We start from the raw sequence: 16,160 nt of genomic DNA, 5'->3' as shown, positions 1-16,160 counted from the left end.
GCTTTGCTGGCAATGACATCATGGAGCCCTGACCGTTTCTTCTGACGTCAGGTAACTATGAAATATTTTAATGTGTTAGTTAATTTACTTACTCTAATGTAGAATCTTCATTTGTTTTAAAATGGTAACTGCACCCAGAGTGAAAACAAAAACAAAAACTGTGGATACAGATGTTCTGGAGATAATTTATTAAACACTGACATATAAACCATGAAAATTCAATTAAAAAAGTACAATGATAAAAAATACTGTGATAAAAATCCAACTGAACCCTACACGGTCCGTGTTTCAGCAAACATGCCTTCCTCAGGGGTCCAATAGTTTGCAAACTCACATATAAAGAATTGGACTGAAAACAGTCTATTGAGCAAAGAACACCGCAGACAAGCTAAAGTAGCACCCAGAGTTCCATGACAGTTTAAATTTAGTTACAGCAACCATTTTGATGACAAATATCCATTAAAAATATTATCAAGTTAACTCTATATTTTCAAACTTTTTATATATAAAAAGTTCTATCTTTTCAATTCTGTTTTCCATCTTGTCCAATCTATTGTTTACCATATCCAGTTTGCTGTTCATGAGGTTCATTTCTTTCCTTAATTCTTTTATTGATAGATTGATATTTCTCAGTTCCTCCAAGACCTAGTGCATCCATTGGGAGAGGGCTCCCACTAGGAACCTGTGAATCTTCCTTTAGTCTTTTCACTTTACCTGTAGATTTTACAGGTGTCTCTTGGATCTTCTGCTTATTTGAAGTCATTTTGGAGAGATTTTCCTTATTAGAAGAAAAATTTACTCTTTTGAATCTCAAATAATGATGCCTAAAGGATCCCTCCTATCAACTATCAGCCAGCCATTCACCAAGCCTCCAAGTTCTGGAATCATTGCTCTTGTTCTTTTTTTATACTGTACTTTTCTAAATAAACCTAAGTTTCTATGAAAAATGACATTTTTGCTTTAACTTTGTTTATTCGGCCCATGTCAGCCTTTGAGTTTGACATGCTTGATCTAAACTTTTGCCTAAACTGACTTTGCTGAAAAAGCAGAGTACTGAACTAAAAAAGAGGACAATGAAACAGCCTACTGAAGTCCAAATTTTACCTTTTCCCAAGTTTGAATGCTAGCAGTTAAGATATTTAATTTAATTTAATTCTTATATACCGCTAATAACCGTGAGGTTTCTAAGCGGTTTACAAAAATGATGCATTAAAGATACAATAAATAAAAACTAAATAAATAAGATAGGTACTTGGAAATTCCCTAACTGTCCCAAAGGCTCACAATCTAACTAAAGTACCTGAAGAATCAGTATGAAAAATAAAAATAAAAAGACAGAGGTAGAGATAGAGATAGAAATGAAATATTCCAACAAGTAATGAATAAATAATTTAAAGATAGAATTAAAATAATAATTAAAGTAAACAAAATAGAGATAAAAATAAGCATAGAGAGAAACAGAAACACACTCCAAAAAAGCATCAAGATCTTTGACTTGTAATTATTATGATCAGTTAACACCAGATCTTAAATGCCTTTCCGGAATACATCATATCCCTAAACCTCTCCATACCCAGATCTATTTGCATGCACTGCTTCCAATGCATATTCATTGGGGAAATCCCGAAAACCCAACTGGAATAGGGCTCCCGAGGACCGGAGCTCCCCACCCCTGATATAGGGCAACAACTATATTGAACACTTTGTAATTAAAATTCGAAAGAAGCTCTTAAAAATATTCCAATGGAGTTTTTCTTCCCCTTAGCATATCCACTCTCAGCTCCTCCTCAGGACAAGAGCAGTTGAGATCTGGGTTAGCTATGCTTCTAAAGTGAAGTGATGTCAGCTAGAGAATGACATGGTGGTTGTTACCTGCGGCTAGCCGTGAGTATCGGCTGGTAACCCGCCTAAACGGTCGCTGCGGGGACGGGACAAGACCATTTACCGTCCCGTGGAGTGGTGAATGATCTTGTCTCCGCAGTGAGGCAATCATGGATCGCGCGGTCCAGAAGTCCCCTCCCACCTGATTGCAGCGTTCTGCCATCTCCCTCCCTCCACCTCACCTTAGATGCCGACTCCAGTTTGCTGACTTTAATTATTTTTCTGCCAGCCGCACGTGCGGCTGCTCAATTTGTTCATGCTTCTCCTCTGCTGCAACTTCCTGTTTCTGGTTGTGTCAGAGGAGAAGATTGAACAACTCGAAAAGCCATGTGAGCGCAGCTTTTTGAAAGCGTGCGGCTGGTTGAAAAAGAATTAAAGTCGGCAAACTCGGCATCTAAGGTGAGGTGGAGGGAGGGAGATGGCTGAACACTGCGATCGGGAGGGAGTGGGATACTGGACCGCGCGATCGCGTGTGTTCCAGGCTCACACTAGGAAGGAGGGAATGAAAGGGAAAGAGATTCTGGGCCAAGGGGATGAAGAGGGAGAGAAACAAACCCACAGCAGGAAAGAAAGGGGAGGACAGGCAGGTGAGCCAGGAAGCGGGGGAAGAAAGAGGGAAAGAAGCTAAATGGGGTTGCAGAGAAGAGACACATTGGTGTGAAAGAGGAAGAGAGGGGGAATCTGGACACAGGAAGGTAACAGAAACAGAGGGGAAATTATGTGCATGGGGACATAGGGACAGAGACATAAAGGGGACATACATGGGGATGAGGACATACAATGGGGGGGTAGCAAAGACAGATACATAGGAGAGATATTAGAAATGGGGAAAATAGGAACACAGATGGTTTGTGGGGATGGGACGGGGACCGAGCTCGCAGGCTCCAGCGGCTTGCGCAAATTACATTGTAACGTGCTACGAAGGTTGGAGGGAGGGAGGGAGGGCCGCGTGAGGGGAGCTGAAGGGTGGTAGAAAGGAACAGATGGCGAAGGAAGGAGGGAAGGGTGGTGGTGGAAAGGAATGGAATAGATGTTGAAGGAGGGTGGAGAGGAACAGGCGCTGAAGGGAAATGTGGAAGACAGAGGGGGGAGAAGACATTTGCCTGACTATGGGGGAGCAGAGGGAAGAAGATGGGTGCCAGACCAATTTGGGGGGGGGGTGAAGGAGAAGCACAGTAACAGAGCAAATGGAAGATGCAGAGAGAAGAGAGACAGTGGATGGAAGGAATTGAATGAGAAGATGAGGAAAGCAGAAACCAGACAACAAAGGTAGAAAAAAAATTCTATTTATTTTCTTTTTCTTTTTTTTGCTTTAGCTGTGTTGATAAAAATTTATAAACAAAGCCCTGCCAGTTGAACATCTGTTTCTCCAGTTCAGCAGCCAGAACTTTGATTTATAAGGAAGGAATAAGCTAAATATTGCTGTGGGGGCGGTGAAGGGGATGGCGGTGATATTGACGGGGCGGTGAAGGGGATGGCAGTGAAGGGGATGGTGGGCTGGGGACGGGGCAGTAACGGGGACAGATTTTTTCCCCGTGTCATTCTCTAAATGTCAGCAACTCCTCCTGGATGAGTCACCCTTTTCACAAGTTTGAATGCTAGAAGGTAAGATATTCCAATGGAGTTTTTTTTTCCTCTTAGGACTCTCACAAAAAAGACTGCTCCCTTCTTAGTAGTTTGCTATTTTCTTACACACATCTAGTTGAAGGATACATAGAGGGGCAGTTCATTTCTTCCCAGGCCCGTCTCCAGATACTGCACATTTCTGAGAATTCTCTGTTTCATTACTCTAGGGCAGGGGTTCCCACACTTTTTGGGCTTGCAAGCTACTTTTAAAATGACCAAGTCAAAATGATCTACCAACAATAAAATTTTTAAAAAACACAAAGCACACTTTATGCAGAGAAAATGTTAATTATCATTTATATTCCAGGTTGTTTTCAAAGAGGTCAAGGTAGATGACTCTATGCACTGTCACCTCAGGAACAACCATACAAAAATAGACAAATATACCCCCCTCCCTGTTTACTAAACCATGATAGCAGTTTTTAGCGCAGGGAGCTGCGCTGAATGCCCAGTGCTGCCCTCAACAATCATAGGCTCCCTGCACTAAAAACTGCTATTACAGTTTAATAAAAGGGGGCCACAGTGCAAATTAAATTCTCAAAACAGACACATTTTGATCACTAAAATGAAAATAAAATAATTTTTCCTACCTTTTTATCTAGTGATTTCACGAGTCTCTGGTTGCACTTTCTTCTTCTGACTTGCATCCAATCTTTCTTCCCTTCTTTCAGCCTGTATGCTTCCAGCCTGTATGCTTCCTCTCCTCCAGACCTCATTCCCTCCCCCAACTTTTTCTTCCTCTCTCCCTGCCTCCCTTTCTTTTTTTCACTCTTCATGCTTTTTGTTTCCCTACTTTCCTTCTGCCTGCCTCCTTTCTTTCTTTCTCCCTGCCCTCCCCAAAGCCACTGCCACCGCCATCAGGGAACAGGCTCCCAAGCTGCAGTCGCCATCAGGGAACATGCCCCAAAGCCACCGCCTCCCCAAGCTTTTCCTGCTTTCCTGCGTCGGGCCGACCAGCATTCCTCTCCCCGACGTCAATTCTGCCGTTGGAGAAGCAGTGATTGGCTGGCCCAGAACTTCCTCTCCGATGGCAGAATTGGCATCGGGGAGTGGAAGGCTAATCAGCCCGGTAGATTGTGAAGGCAACACAAGTCTATCATGGAGCATGGGATGGGCTCTGCGATCGACTCACTTTGCCTTGGCGATCGACCTATTGGGTACCCCTGCTCTAGGGATTTTAAATTTATCCCTACCTAAGTCCTGCCCTCCTGGCTAGACAGGTTAGTTCTTCTTCCCTTAATCTGGTCAAGTGAAGGAGAGCAATTAAAAAAACAAACTTACTCCAGGCACTCCATCACACTACCTTTAAAATGGGTTATTTTACTGTTAACCCTGGTTATTGGTAACTAGGTCTCATTGCATAAAACAGCATAAGTTCATGGTAAAATAACCTGGCTTAAAGCTAGCCAATGATGATAATCTCCTCCCTAATTTTACTGTTTTGTTGTAATTTTCATGGTGATTGTCTGAACATTTGCATTACTGTGTACTGTAGAATGCATTTAGCAGTGCAAACTTAAATGTACACACCTGTAGTTTATTGCCAGTCGTACATATTCGGCTCGGTTATCCAATGTAATGTGGGTATATTTGGAGCTTAGCTGAATGTCTTGACCGCTCGCGCTTGGCACAGTAAAAGGAAGACTCATGGCCTCAAAATCTTCAGAAGTTGCTTCATTGTCACGGATGTACATCAGCCCAGGAATGAAGTCTTTATCAACCTTTCACAGAAAAATATATGTGTTCCATTATCTAAATAATAAATTCATGTGATAAGGGACAAAGGAACTAACTTAACAAGATCTGCTGAGAAGAAAATGGTGCCATTTTATATTATCTTTAGGCAGATTTTCAGTTGAGAAATTAAACTGGTTAGGGCAGCCTTCCTAAACTTAGCCAGTTAGCACAAAAAAATGAATGCTGTCATAAGCCAGCCTTTGCCTTGCTAAAATTGTCTGCCATGTGAATTTAGTAAGTCAAATGTAAAAGATTAGTGAGGAAACATTTCAAAAAACCAAAGTTTTCCCATTAAACATTTTGAAAATCAACCTCCAAGTGATTTTACCTAAAAAAAAGATTAGGTTCTTACGTTGGTAATCTTCTTTTTTGTAGATATGTCTAGAGGTTCTAAAATGACAGGGTTCTGTATCTCAACTTGCAAGTTGCAGTGACAGGAGGCTGCTTTTCCTGTCACTACTGTCAGGGCTCTGCCCCGACTCAGTCGCTCACTGAGCGATTGAGTCGGGGAGTTTGCATGAAAACAATCTGCACCTCCATACAAATTATTTGCATGCAAAAAAGATAGTGAATCAATCGCTATTTTTAAATTGGCCAATGACTGAATCGCTATCTTTAGTGAATCTAGGCCTTAAACTTATGTTCAAGGGGTATATCAAATGTAATAAATCCAATCCAATCTAAAAGATTACCAAGGTAAGAACATAATCTTTCTTTCTAGTATAATGTGTCTAGTGGTTCTGAAACAATAGGAATGTATCAAAGCAGTCCCCAGAGTCTAGGGTGGGCCCGCTGCACATGTCTTCTAGACTTGAGGCCCCAAAAGCGGCATCCTTCATGGCTGCTATGTCCACCCTATAGAACCTGGTGAAGGTATGTAGGGTAGACCATGTAGCTGCTCTACATATCTCCTCAGGCAAAACACCCTTGTCTCTGTCCAAAAGGCAGCAACTACTCTAATGCAGTGCACTTTCAATGCAATCAATGGCGGTTTACCACAGCCCATATATGTGGAGTTCCAGCCATTTTAGCCCATCTGGAAATTGTGGCTTTAGATGCTAGCCTCCCTTTCTTGGCATGACTGGTTGGAACAAAAACATGATGTGAAAGGCAAAACTCATTGGTAACTTCGAGGTACCAGAGAAGCACTTGCCTGACATCCAGCCAATTCAATGCTTTATCCTTTCTCTTAGACCGCATAAGGAATAAGATGTGTGAATTAGAAGCTATGGCACAAAAAGATAACGTGGACATCATCAGCATCATGGAAACATGGTGGACTGATAAAAACGTCTGGGACACTGTGCTACCAGGATACAAACTGCATGTCGGTAACAAAAATCTCATGCACGAATGCAGGATGTCCAGGGTGGTACTTGGAGAGACCTCCCAGGAAAAAGACTTGGGAGTTACGATCGACAAGTCGATGAAGCCATCCACGCAATGCGTGGCGGTGGCAAAAAGGGCGAACAGAATGCTAGGAATTATTAAGAAAGTGATCACAAACAGATTGGGGAAGGTTATTATGCCACTGTACCGGGCCATGGTGCGCCCTCACCTAGAGTACTGCGTCCAGAACTGGTCGCCATACTACTTGAAAGGGTCCAGAGAAGAGCGACTAAAATGGTTAAGGGGCTGGAGGAGTTGCCGTACAGTGAGAGATTGGAGAAACTAGGCCTCTTCTACCTTGAAAAGAGGAGACTGAGATGGGACATGATCGAAACATTCAAAATACTGATGGGAATAGACTTAGCAGGTAAAGACAGATTGTTCACCCTCTCCAAGGTAGAGAGAACGAGAGGGCACTCTCTAAAGTTGAAAGGGGATAGATTCTGTACAAATGTAAGGAAGTTCTTCTTCACTCAGAGTGGTAGAAAATTGGAACACTCTTCCCAGAGTCTGTTATAGGGGAAAACACAAGTTCCTGCTAAACTGGAACGTATGTAGGTGAGGCTTGACTCATTTAGAGCACTGGTCTTTGACCTGTGGGCTGCCGCATGAGCGGACTACTGGGCACGATGGACCACTGGTCTGACCCAACAGCGGCAATTCTTATGTTCTTATGTGTAAAGCAGGCAAACAGACTTCCTGATTGACATGGAAGGCCAAGACTATATTCGGTAAGGACAGAACCATGCATAGGGAGAACCCTGCTTCCATGAACCTAAGGAATGGTTCCCCGCAGGAAAGAGCATGCAACTCAAAAACTCATCTCACCAATGTAATCACCACCAGGAACACAGAGATAGCATAGGCCAAGATCTTGCTCATAACTCTGATAAGATCATATAGAGCATTTGCAATATAGTTCACCCCAGGGAGGAGAATTTGGGGATCTTCCTCATCCTTCAGGTCTGAGGATTGACAGACAGGTGTGACAAGCATGTGAGGCAGCTGCCACCTTAATCTCTAGAGCCAAAGCTTCAAATTGCTACTTGAAGAGCAAGTCCATTTTATAGTCCTGCGTATCCTTTACCATTATCCCTCCTTCACTAGGCAGGAAGATGCGTTTAGTGACTTGTGCCACCAGCGAATCCACTTTAGCTTTGTTTTATACAAGAAATTGAGGGCTTGGTACACTAAGAGGATAGGTAAGACCATGTGGGTTTGCACCGATTTTTTGGTCAATTCAGAAAGAGCTATTGATGCACTAAAAAGTTTGCATGTAAATTAGCCACGCAGATCTTAATCGTAATCCCCGACTCTGCCATCTGATGATCACTATGAGAGTGCACACATGCGCAGAGCCTGCAGGGGAAGCCCCAAAAGCAGCCTCCTGCCACTCAACTCAACCTTTTTTTTCTTTATTTTTTTAATGGGCACAGATGCCGTGCATGTTACACATGAACAATATCTGCCTCATTAAAAAGAAAAAAAGCCCCCTCTTCCCCCCCAATGACAGCCCTCCCGAACGAACCATGGGCACAGCATTTGTGCCCATTTAAAAAAAAAGGATTTTGACAGGTAAGCAACTGGTCGACTGGTTGCTTTTTTGATTGTTAAAAGCGATCACTTCTTTTTAGTGCATCGGGAAGCCATGTTGAGCATCAATCGATCTACTAGTTTACATGGCATTTTATATGGCATTTTTTTTTCTTTCATAATAAAAAACAATTTCCTTTATTCAATTTTTTGTGCCTTATTACATACATTTCTTGTTCTCCTTATGTTCATGAATCTTTTGTATTGTAACAATTTAAAATTTCAATAAATATTTGAAAATTTATAAAAAAAGAAATATTGTTGTTTTTTTTTTTGGGGGGGGGGTTTACATGCTATTCAACATGATATTTTATAGCATTAAATACTTACAGTTTCAAACTTTCCCCCTCTTCTACAAAGTCGCACTAGCGGCTACTGCGTGGTAACAGCCCCGAAGCCCTTTAAATCTCTATGGGCTTCAGGGCTGTTGCCACGTGGCTTTGTATAAGAGGGGGGTTTGTTTCTAAACTGCTAATAAAAAAAACAGATGATGGCCAAGCGATACAGGACTTATGAGCACCACTTATTAGAACAAAACAGCCTTCTTTTCCTTCCTTTATTTACCCATTTTTTTCATTTTTAATATCTTTTTTATTTAATGGTGATATATATATATATTTTTCAAATTTTTATTTATTAGAAATTTATATACAAGGTAAAAGATACAGCACTCTGAAAACATACACAACCTGAAACAGAACTTCCGCGTGGTTTCTTTGCAGAGACTAAAAGAATCCAACAAAAACAGATCAAGAACCTTCCCTCCACCCCATTCCTCCCTCCCTAGCATTACAGTGTCAAAAATTCAAATGATTCCAAAATTCCAAAAGAGCACTTCGGGCTCCATGGAATAAGCTATCCCAAACAGGAGCCCAAATTGCCCAGAACCTTCTCCAACAACTAGGGCCACAATTCTTAACATCCAAATATTCATTCCTTAACAAGGTAAATAGTTAATTTTTCTACATAGTAATGGTAGGTACCTCTGCCTGCCATCACAATAAAAGTATACATTTCCTAGCCAAGTTTTTTGCAGTAACAAAAATTACCCTTAGACAATCCCAACAGAGATTTGAGAGAAAAGCAGGACATTTGCCTGCAACAGAACTCGCCTCCATGTGATCGTCTGCAGGTAAAGAACAACAAAAGACCAAAAGGTTTGCAATCTGTCACAGGACCAGAACATATATGAAAAAATCCAGCTGGAGTTGAATGGTTACATGGCATTTTAAAATTAATTAGTTTATTTGCATGGTTGGATCGGGGAACGAGTGATTCTGTAAAAAAACAGGTGGTGAGCTGTTTTCTGCATCGGGTTGGCATATGCGATCGTCGCTCAAGCTGTTAAAACATGTTTAGCGACAATCACTGGCTTTAGTGCATCTGGCCCTGAGAAACTGCCCACATGAAATGGATGCAGAACGTAGACACTGTAATAGTTTAAAACAAGAATTATAGAGTACAGACATTGTGTGAATGCTAATAAAATGGAAGCCCCAATTTCTAATAAATAAAAATTGTTCATCATTAAAAAAAATCATTCTTTTCAAGATCTAAAATGTATGGCAATAGATCATATTGATCCTGCATATAAAGCACAGTTACCTATCATAACAGGTGTTATCCAAGGACAGCAGGCAGATATTCTCACATGTGGGTGACTTCATCCACAAAGCCCAGATGCAGATAGCTGCAAAAGCGTTGATACACTTTAAACTTATGGTCACAGGTGTGGATAGCTCTGGGGGGTCCTCGCGCGTCTTCCCTAGGTCTGATAATGGCTTGTCTGCCTTTTTGCAAGCCCTCGACCTGGTGGACGTGTGGCGTACATTGCACCATGGAGACCGAGACTTCACACATACTTCAAGGGCACATCTCACTTCCTCAAGAATTGATTATATTTTTATTTCTAGCACTTCTTTCCAACATGTTTCTGGGGCAACTATTGGTGTTTTGGCTGTCTCTGATCATGCGCCCATATGGTTAGATTTAGTGATGGGTGGTGGGACAGCTGGTGGTGGAGGTAGATGGAGGTTCCCTGTAGCTCTCTATCATGACCCTGATTTTGCATCTTTTCTTGTTCAGCAATGGCATGATTATCTTTCTTTTAACAAGGGGCATGTTGGGGAGGGTGAACTCTTTTGGAGTACAGCAGTGCCATCATAATGTATAGCTCTCGGAAACGTAAGATTTTGGTCCGCAAGGTTTTGGAACTGGAGAAGAGGGTGAAGCTCAGTCAGAGGTTGTTTATTCAGTCTCCCACACAGCAGCACAAGCACAATTTTTATACTGCCCAGACGGCTTACAATGCCCTCTTGCAAGAACGCGCCCGGTGTTCTCTCTTTTATTACAAGTTTAAATTCCATCGGTTTGGTAATTGCCCTGGCAGACTGCTGGCGAATTTGACTAAAGCTTGGAGGGGCCCATCCTCAATCTCCTCTTTGCGCACGGTGGATGGACGTATTGTTACACAGCAGTCGCAATTTGAATCTCTGTTTGTGCAATACTATCAAAAACTTTACACGGCAGAGGTGGTGAATCATGAGAGGTTAATTGAGGGCTTTCTTGATTCTTTGGGATTGCCTAGGTTGACTGCTGCTGATGTTACTTCCTTGAGCCTTCCTATATCTAGGGAGGAGGTTCACCGAGTCATTAAGAGGCTCCCTCTTGGTAAATCACTGGGCCCTGATGGGTTTAGTGGTGAATTTTTTCGGCTCCTCTGTATCTATGTTGCTGATCCGCTTTGTCGATACAACCACCAGGCCATAGACCGGAGTCATTTTCCATCAGTGGCCAATCCGGCTCTAATTACTGTTCTGCCCAAACCGGGCAAAGATCATAGTCTGGTCGAATCGTATCGACCTATTTCTTTAATTAATGTTGATTTAAAAATCCTAGCAAAAATTTTGGCAGACCACTTGGCTCCTCTTATTCCTGCTATGGTGAAGGAAAATCAAGTCAGTTTTGTGTAGGATCGGCAGGCGGGTCACAATGTACGCAAGTTGTTATTGGCCATGGCCCATTGTGAATTTCATCAGATCCCTTCTCTGGTCATTAGTTTTGACTCGGAGAAAGCTTTTGATCGGGTCGAGTGGGTGTTCCTCTTTCCCTTATTAGAACTTTATAGGATCTCAGGGTTTTTTCTTCAAGCTGTACGATCGTTGTATTGTAACCCTGCAGCTTCAGTGTTGGTCAATGGTTGTGTTTCCTTTGGGGCGGCAGACACGGCAGGGATGTCCACTCTCCCCGCTTTTATACATTTTGTTTTTAGAACCCTTATTGATTCAGCTTCAACAACATCCGGATCTATCGGGGTGGATGTGGGGGGTTCGTCCATCCGTTGCTTGGTCTTCGCTGATGATATCATGGTGATCCTCACTCGGCCAGAGACTGCCCTGCTATCGCTATTGGAACAGTTTCGTAGTTTTGGAGTGATTTCTGGATTGAAGCTCAACGTTTCTAATTCAGAGGCTATGGCGTTACACCTTAATGTCTCTGCTGTATGGCCTATTTTCCCTTTGAAGGAGGCCCCTATTCAGATCAAATATTTAGGGGTCTACGTTCCTTCGCTCTTGTGCAAGTTGTATGATTTTAATGTAGGGCCCTTACTTAAGAAATCTGTTGAGCTTTTGCGTCTATGGGGTGCTCTCCCCATATCGTTGGCGGGACGTATTTATCTTTATAATATGATGTTGATACCCCGCTGGTTGTATCTTTTGCAGACTTTGCCTCTTTGGTTGAAACGTCGTGATTTGGATACCTTACACAAGGAGCTCCGTGTGTTTTTGTTGGGTGGCAGGCGGCCTCGTATACCTCTACAAGTACTGATGTTACCTGTTTCTAAGGATGGGTTTGGCCTGCTAGATCTTAGGACTTACAATCTAGCTTGTGGGTTGTGAATGCTGCGAGATTGGTGTCTTGAAACTTCAGTAGCTCTGACTTACTCACTTGAACGGCTCCCCTGGCGGGGTTGTATGTTCTCCATGCTCCTTCTGTGCGCTTACCTCTCTTCCTCAGGAATCACATCGTTTGGGCTTATATGCAGTGGGGTTAGAAATTATTGTGCAAGAAGTTATCTGTGAATTTTAGTGTGACTCCTTTCCTGCCCCTTGTGGGGAATTTGGATTTTGCCCCGGGGACTGAGATGCGTACCTTTTTAGCTTGGCATGCGCATGGAATTAAATGGGTGGGGGCATATTCTTACTCCCTCGGAACTTATGTTTTTGTATGATCTTGATTTGGTAGATATATTTGGGTATTTACAGGTTCAACATTATGTGTCTGGTTTGGACACCTCTGCTTTGATGGTAGATATTTCTGAGCGACTGGGATTGTATTTAGCTCTGTGGGAACCTTTGGCTCCTTGGTTGGGATACTACACCAAGATTCTTTTGTCCCTTTGCCCTGACACTCAGTTTTGCCGTTTGGCTCGAGCCTGGAGTTTGGATCTGTAGGTAGACATAGCGCCTGACATAATTTCCTATAGCTTTGGTCATATAGCGCTGGTATCTTGGAGTATGGTACATCGGGAACAGGAATATAAGTTTTTGCATAGAGCTTTTATTTCTCCGTTGAGGGCTTTCCGAGGAGGCTTTGCCCTAAATGCATGCCCTAAGTGTGGCCAATCCGGTGCCACTTTGGGGCATATGTTCTGGGTTTGCCCTCGGGTACAACTGTTTTGGACACAGGTGTGGACATACCTTTTTTTCTATTCTGTCGCCCTTACAAGCTCGTTCTTTTTTATGCAGCCAGTGATATGGGGGCATGCCTGGGGGGCATCGTCTTTTTGTGCACAAGGCCTTATTGTTGGCTAAGCGGATGATCCTGGTGTTTCGGCGGGTATTTGCTACCCCATCGATGGACTGCTGGAAACAGTTTCTTTTTGAAATGGTTCTGCTGGAACGCAGAGCGGTTTCGGGCAGGATGCTGCGTGGCTGGGATTGGTTCCAGGAGATTTGGGAGGCGTACTGGGCAGGCTTGCCTCATAGATCGAGTTTACTGCTTAACTCTTAGTTTGGACTCCTCTTTCTTCTTCTTCTGTCCCCTTTTCCCTTCATTATCCTCTCTCCTTCTGTTCTCTTTCTTCCCTTCTTCTTTTTCTTATCTCTCTTTCTGCTAGTGTAGATCACACACTCACATCTCCTGTGCACTTTTGGTACATGCTAGTTTTTTCCCCTCTTTCCATGTAATCCACTCGGGGGTGGGATGGGTTAGGCGGGGGGTATGGGCAGATAACATTGAAAATTCTGATGCTGGGTATCATGTATTTTGCTTTTGTTTGCACTTGATTGTATGTACCTTGTTTGTACGATATTCTGCTATATTACCTTTTTTCTTTGTTGTTGATGAATGCTTTTTTTGTATGATCCTTGCTTTTTGCTCAATAAAGAGATTTGCAAAAAAAACCCCAAAAACCCAAAAACCAAAACATTGCACATGTAAATGAAGTTCGCAGAGGGTCACTAAATTTGCATGCTGATCGCTGGTGACAGCAATCATCACATGCGTAGAATAATCCCATAAATAATAATAATTTTTAAAAAGACCCCAAATTGAAGATTGGCAGGAGGGATGCCTAGAGAGTTACACACATCTGCAGATACAGCTCCGAACAGAAAGAAGCATTAGTGACAAAATTTGTGTTTTAGACAGGCTAATTTCTGGCAAGTCTGTGTCTGCTGTCAGCCAGTTTGTTCTCGAAGCTGCACTGGAAAGTTCCAAAACATCTGTAGTTTGTGATCAGTCAATGGAAAAGATGGAGAAGTGGCTAAATTTGTGGATAATGCAAATGGTGAATGAGAAAAAAAGCATAGTGGATAGCATCGTTGTAAGGATGAAGATCAGAGAAATTTACAAACACCCAGGGGTAGAAAGTCATGAAATCCTTTTCTGCAAGTTCAGGCTGACTAGCACATGTTTAAAAATGACATGCACTAAAAAATATAAGCCTTTCCAGACTGGGGAACAGACATATATAATAAAACTAGCAGCAAAAGCCCCAGAATTCAAGGCATTTAAAGATCACACCACTCTGCTAATATGTGCCATAGCCAAGTGTGATTTCAAATGCAAGGCTCTTATGGTCTATAGAGCCCCAAATCTTTGCACACTTAAAGGAAAGAACCTGAACTACATGCCAGCCCACTGGAGATGAAACTGCAAAGCTTGAATGATGTCTGCATTATTCTTGGATTGGTTCAACAATTGTTTCGTTCCAGAAGTTGAATGTTATCTCCACCATAAAAACCTTGAATTTAAGGTATTCCTAATTTTGAATAATGCATCAGTGCACTATCGGCAAGACTGGGAAAATGCACACCCTGACATTGAAGTTCTCTTCATGCTTCCTAACATGACATCCCTTGTCCAGCCCCTCGATCAGGGAATAATAAAAGCTTTCAAAAGCCACTACATGCTAGAGCTGTACGGCAAGGTGTGTGAAGCTTTAGATGTTGGCCAGGAAACCACCATGATTACTGGTAGACAGTGACAATACAGAATGTAATAGACTATGAGCACTTCTGGCGACCTCTCATTGCTGTATGGACGTGTATAAGAATTCTCTGTGCTACTCGACCTCCCTCTCCACTTTATTCCTTGTTAAACCATGGGAATTTGACCTATAAGTTGCGGGGTAGGTTACAGAAGGAGTGAACTATGCATCGAGATGCCACGTTTGCTAAAGGGAAAGAATACTCCTAGACTGGTAGCTCCTTCATAGAATGGAGCACTTGAGCTGATTTTACAAAGTCAGAAATTGCTGAAATGATGGTGGATAAGATTGATGCTAAACTACTGGCCTTGACGGAGAGAGTGGAGTTGGAGGGGAGAGTTTTTTGGTAAAGAGGCCCAGGATAGAGGCACGGAAGATTTGGGTCTGGCCCATAAATGGCTTGAGTTCTTATCCACAAAAGTAAAGGACTTGGAAAATCGGGGTGAGGGGGTGGGGGAGGGGGGTGATCTAATATTCGTGTTTATGATATACCAGAGGGAGTGGAACGCAACCAGTCGCTGCAATCTATACAAAAACTTTTACAGCACTGCTTTCCAGATACAACTGCACCAGTTCCTTTTGAAATTGAAAGAGCACATAGGGAATTGCAACCAAAACCTGATTTAAACATGCCCCCCATGAGCGTTTATAGTCAAGCTGTTTCGGTTCCAGGAGGTGGACTATGTCCTGAAGGCTGCTAGAGAACAGAAATCTTGTACTTATGAATCGTGGGAAGTTCAGATTTTTCCTGACCTGAGCGTGGAAAGTATGAGAAGAAGAAAGGAATTGTGGGCTTACATGCAGGCTCTTTTAGATTGTGGCTTGCTGGTGCTGTTCCAAAATGGGAAAAAACGATTCTTTGTTAACACCAGAGACACTGATACCTTTATAAAGTCACTGGATTATACTATGCAACAGTCCACAGATGTGGCTGCAGGGGGCTTGGAGGACAAGAAAGCTCAACACATTAAGAGAGAGATTTGGGTGCTCGTGGCCACTTCAGCTAGCCAAAAGGTCAAAAGAGATCTGCTCAATTACTGTTCCAGGTGAAGGCCACCCAACAGAAATGTAAATTGGCGGGAATTTCAGTTATTAAGATGAATTCCAGAATCAAAGGAGATTCCACTGAAACCCTACAGACCGAATCAACTCCAGACAGTGGGGAAGAACCTCTACAACCGCCGAGTGGTGTGTCAGCGCAATCATCGGAGATGGACAAGACTCTGTAATCTGGCATATCAGCCCAAATGGAAGGTGGTTTGCCTGGTGAACTGGGAGCTACATGAAGGTCAGATGATTTAGTAGTGGACATTTGAGGGAATAGGATGTAGTTGGTCCAGAGGAAGGCTACTAAAATGGTGTGGGGTCTTTGTCATAAGGCATCTCAATCTGTACACTTTGGAGGAAAGGTGGAAAAGGGGAGATATGATAGAGACATTTA

At 42.6% G+C, this 16,160-nt stretch overlaps 1 protein-coding gene across 1 annotated transcript in view; it reads right to left on the bottom strand.

The window, feature by feature from the left end:
* Window positions 1–16,160, bottom strand: part of HERC2 (HECT and RLD domain containing E3 ubiquitin protein ligase 2) — a 3,346,202-nt gene that overhangs the window by 56,924 nt on the left and 3,273,118 nt on the right. The window contains 1 exon segment of the mRNA XM_033948978.1: window positions 5,038–5,228. Within this exon segment, the coding sequence (XP_033804869.1) occupies window positions 5,038–5,228 (191 nt within the window).

The sequence above is a fragment of the Geotrypetes seraphini genome, chromosome 6 (assembly GCF_902459505.1).
Source record: "Geotrypetes seraphini chromosome 6, aGeoSer1.1, whole genome shotgun sequence".
Taxonomy (NCBI): domain Eukaryota; kingdom Metazoa; phylum Chordata; class Amphibia; order Gymnophiona; family Dermophiidae; genus Geotrypetes; species Geotrypetes seraphini.
Note: the sequence above shows the minus strand (reverse complement) of the source record. Positions and strands in the feature narration are given on the sequence as shown.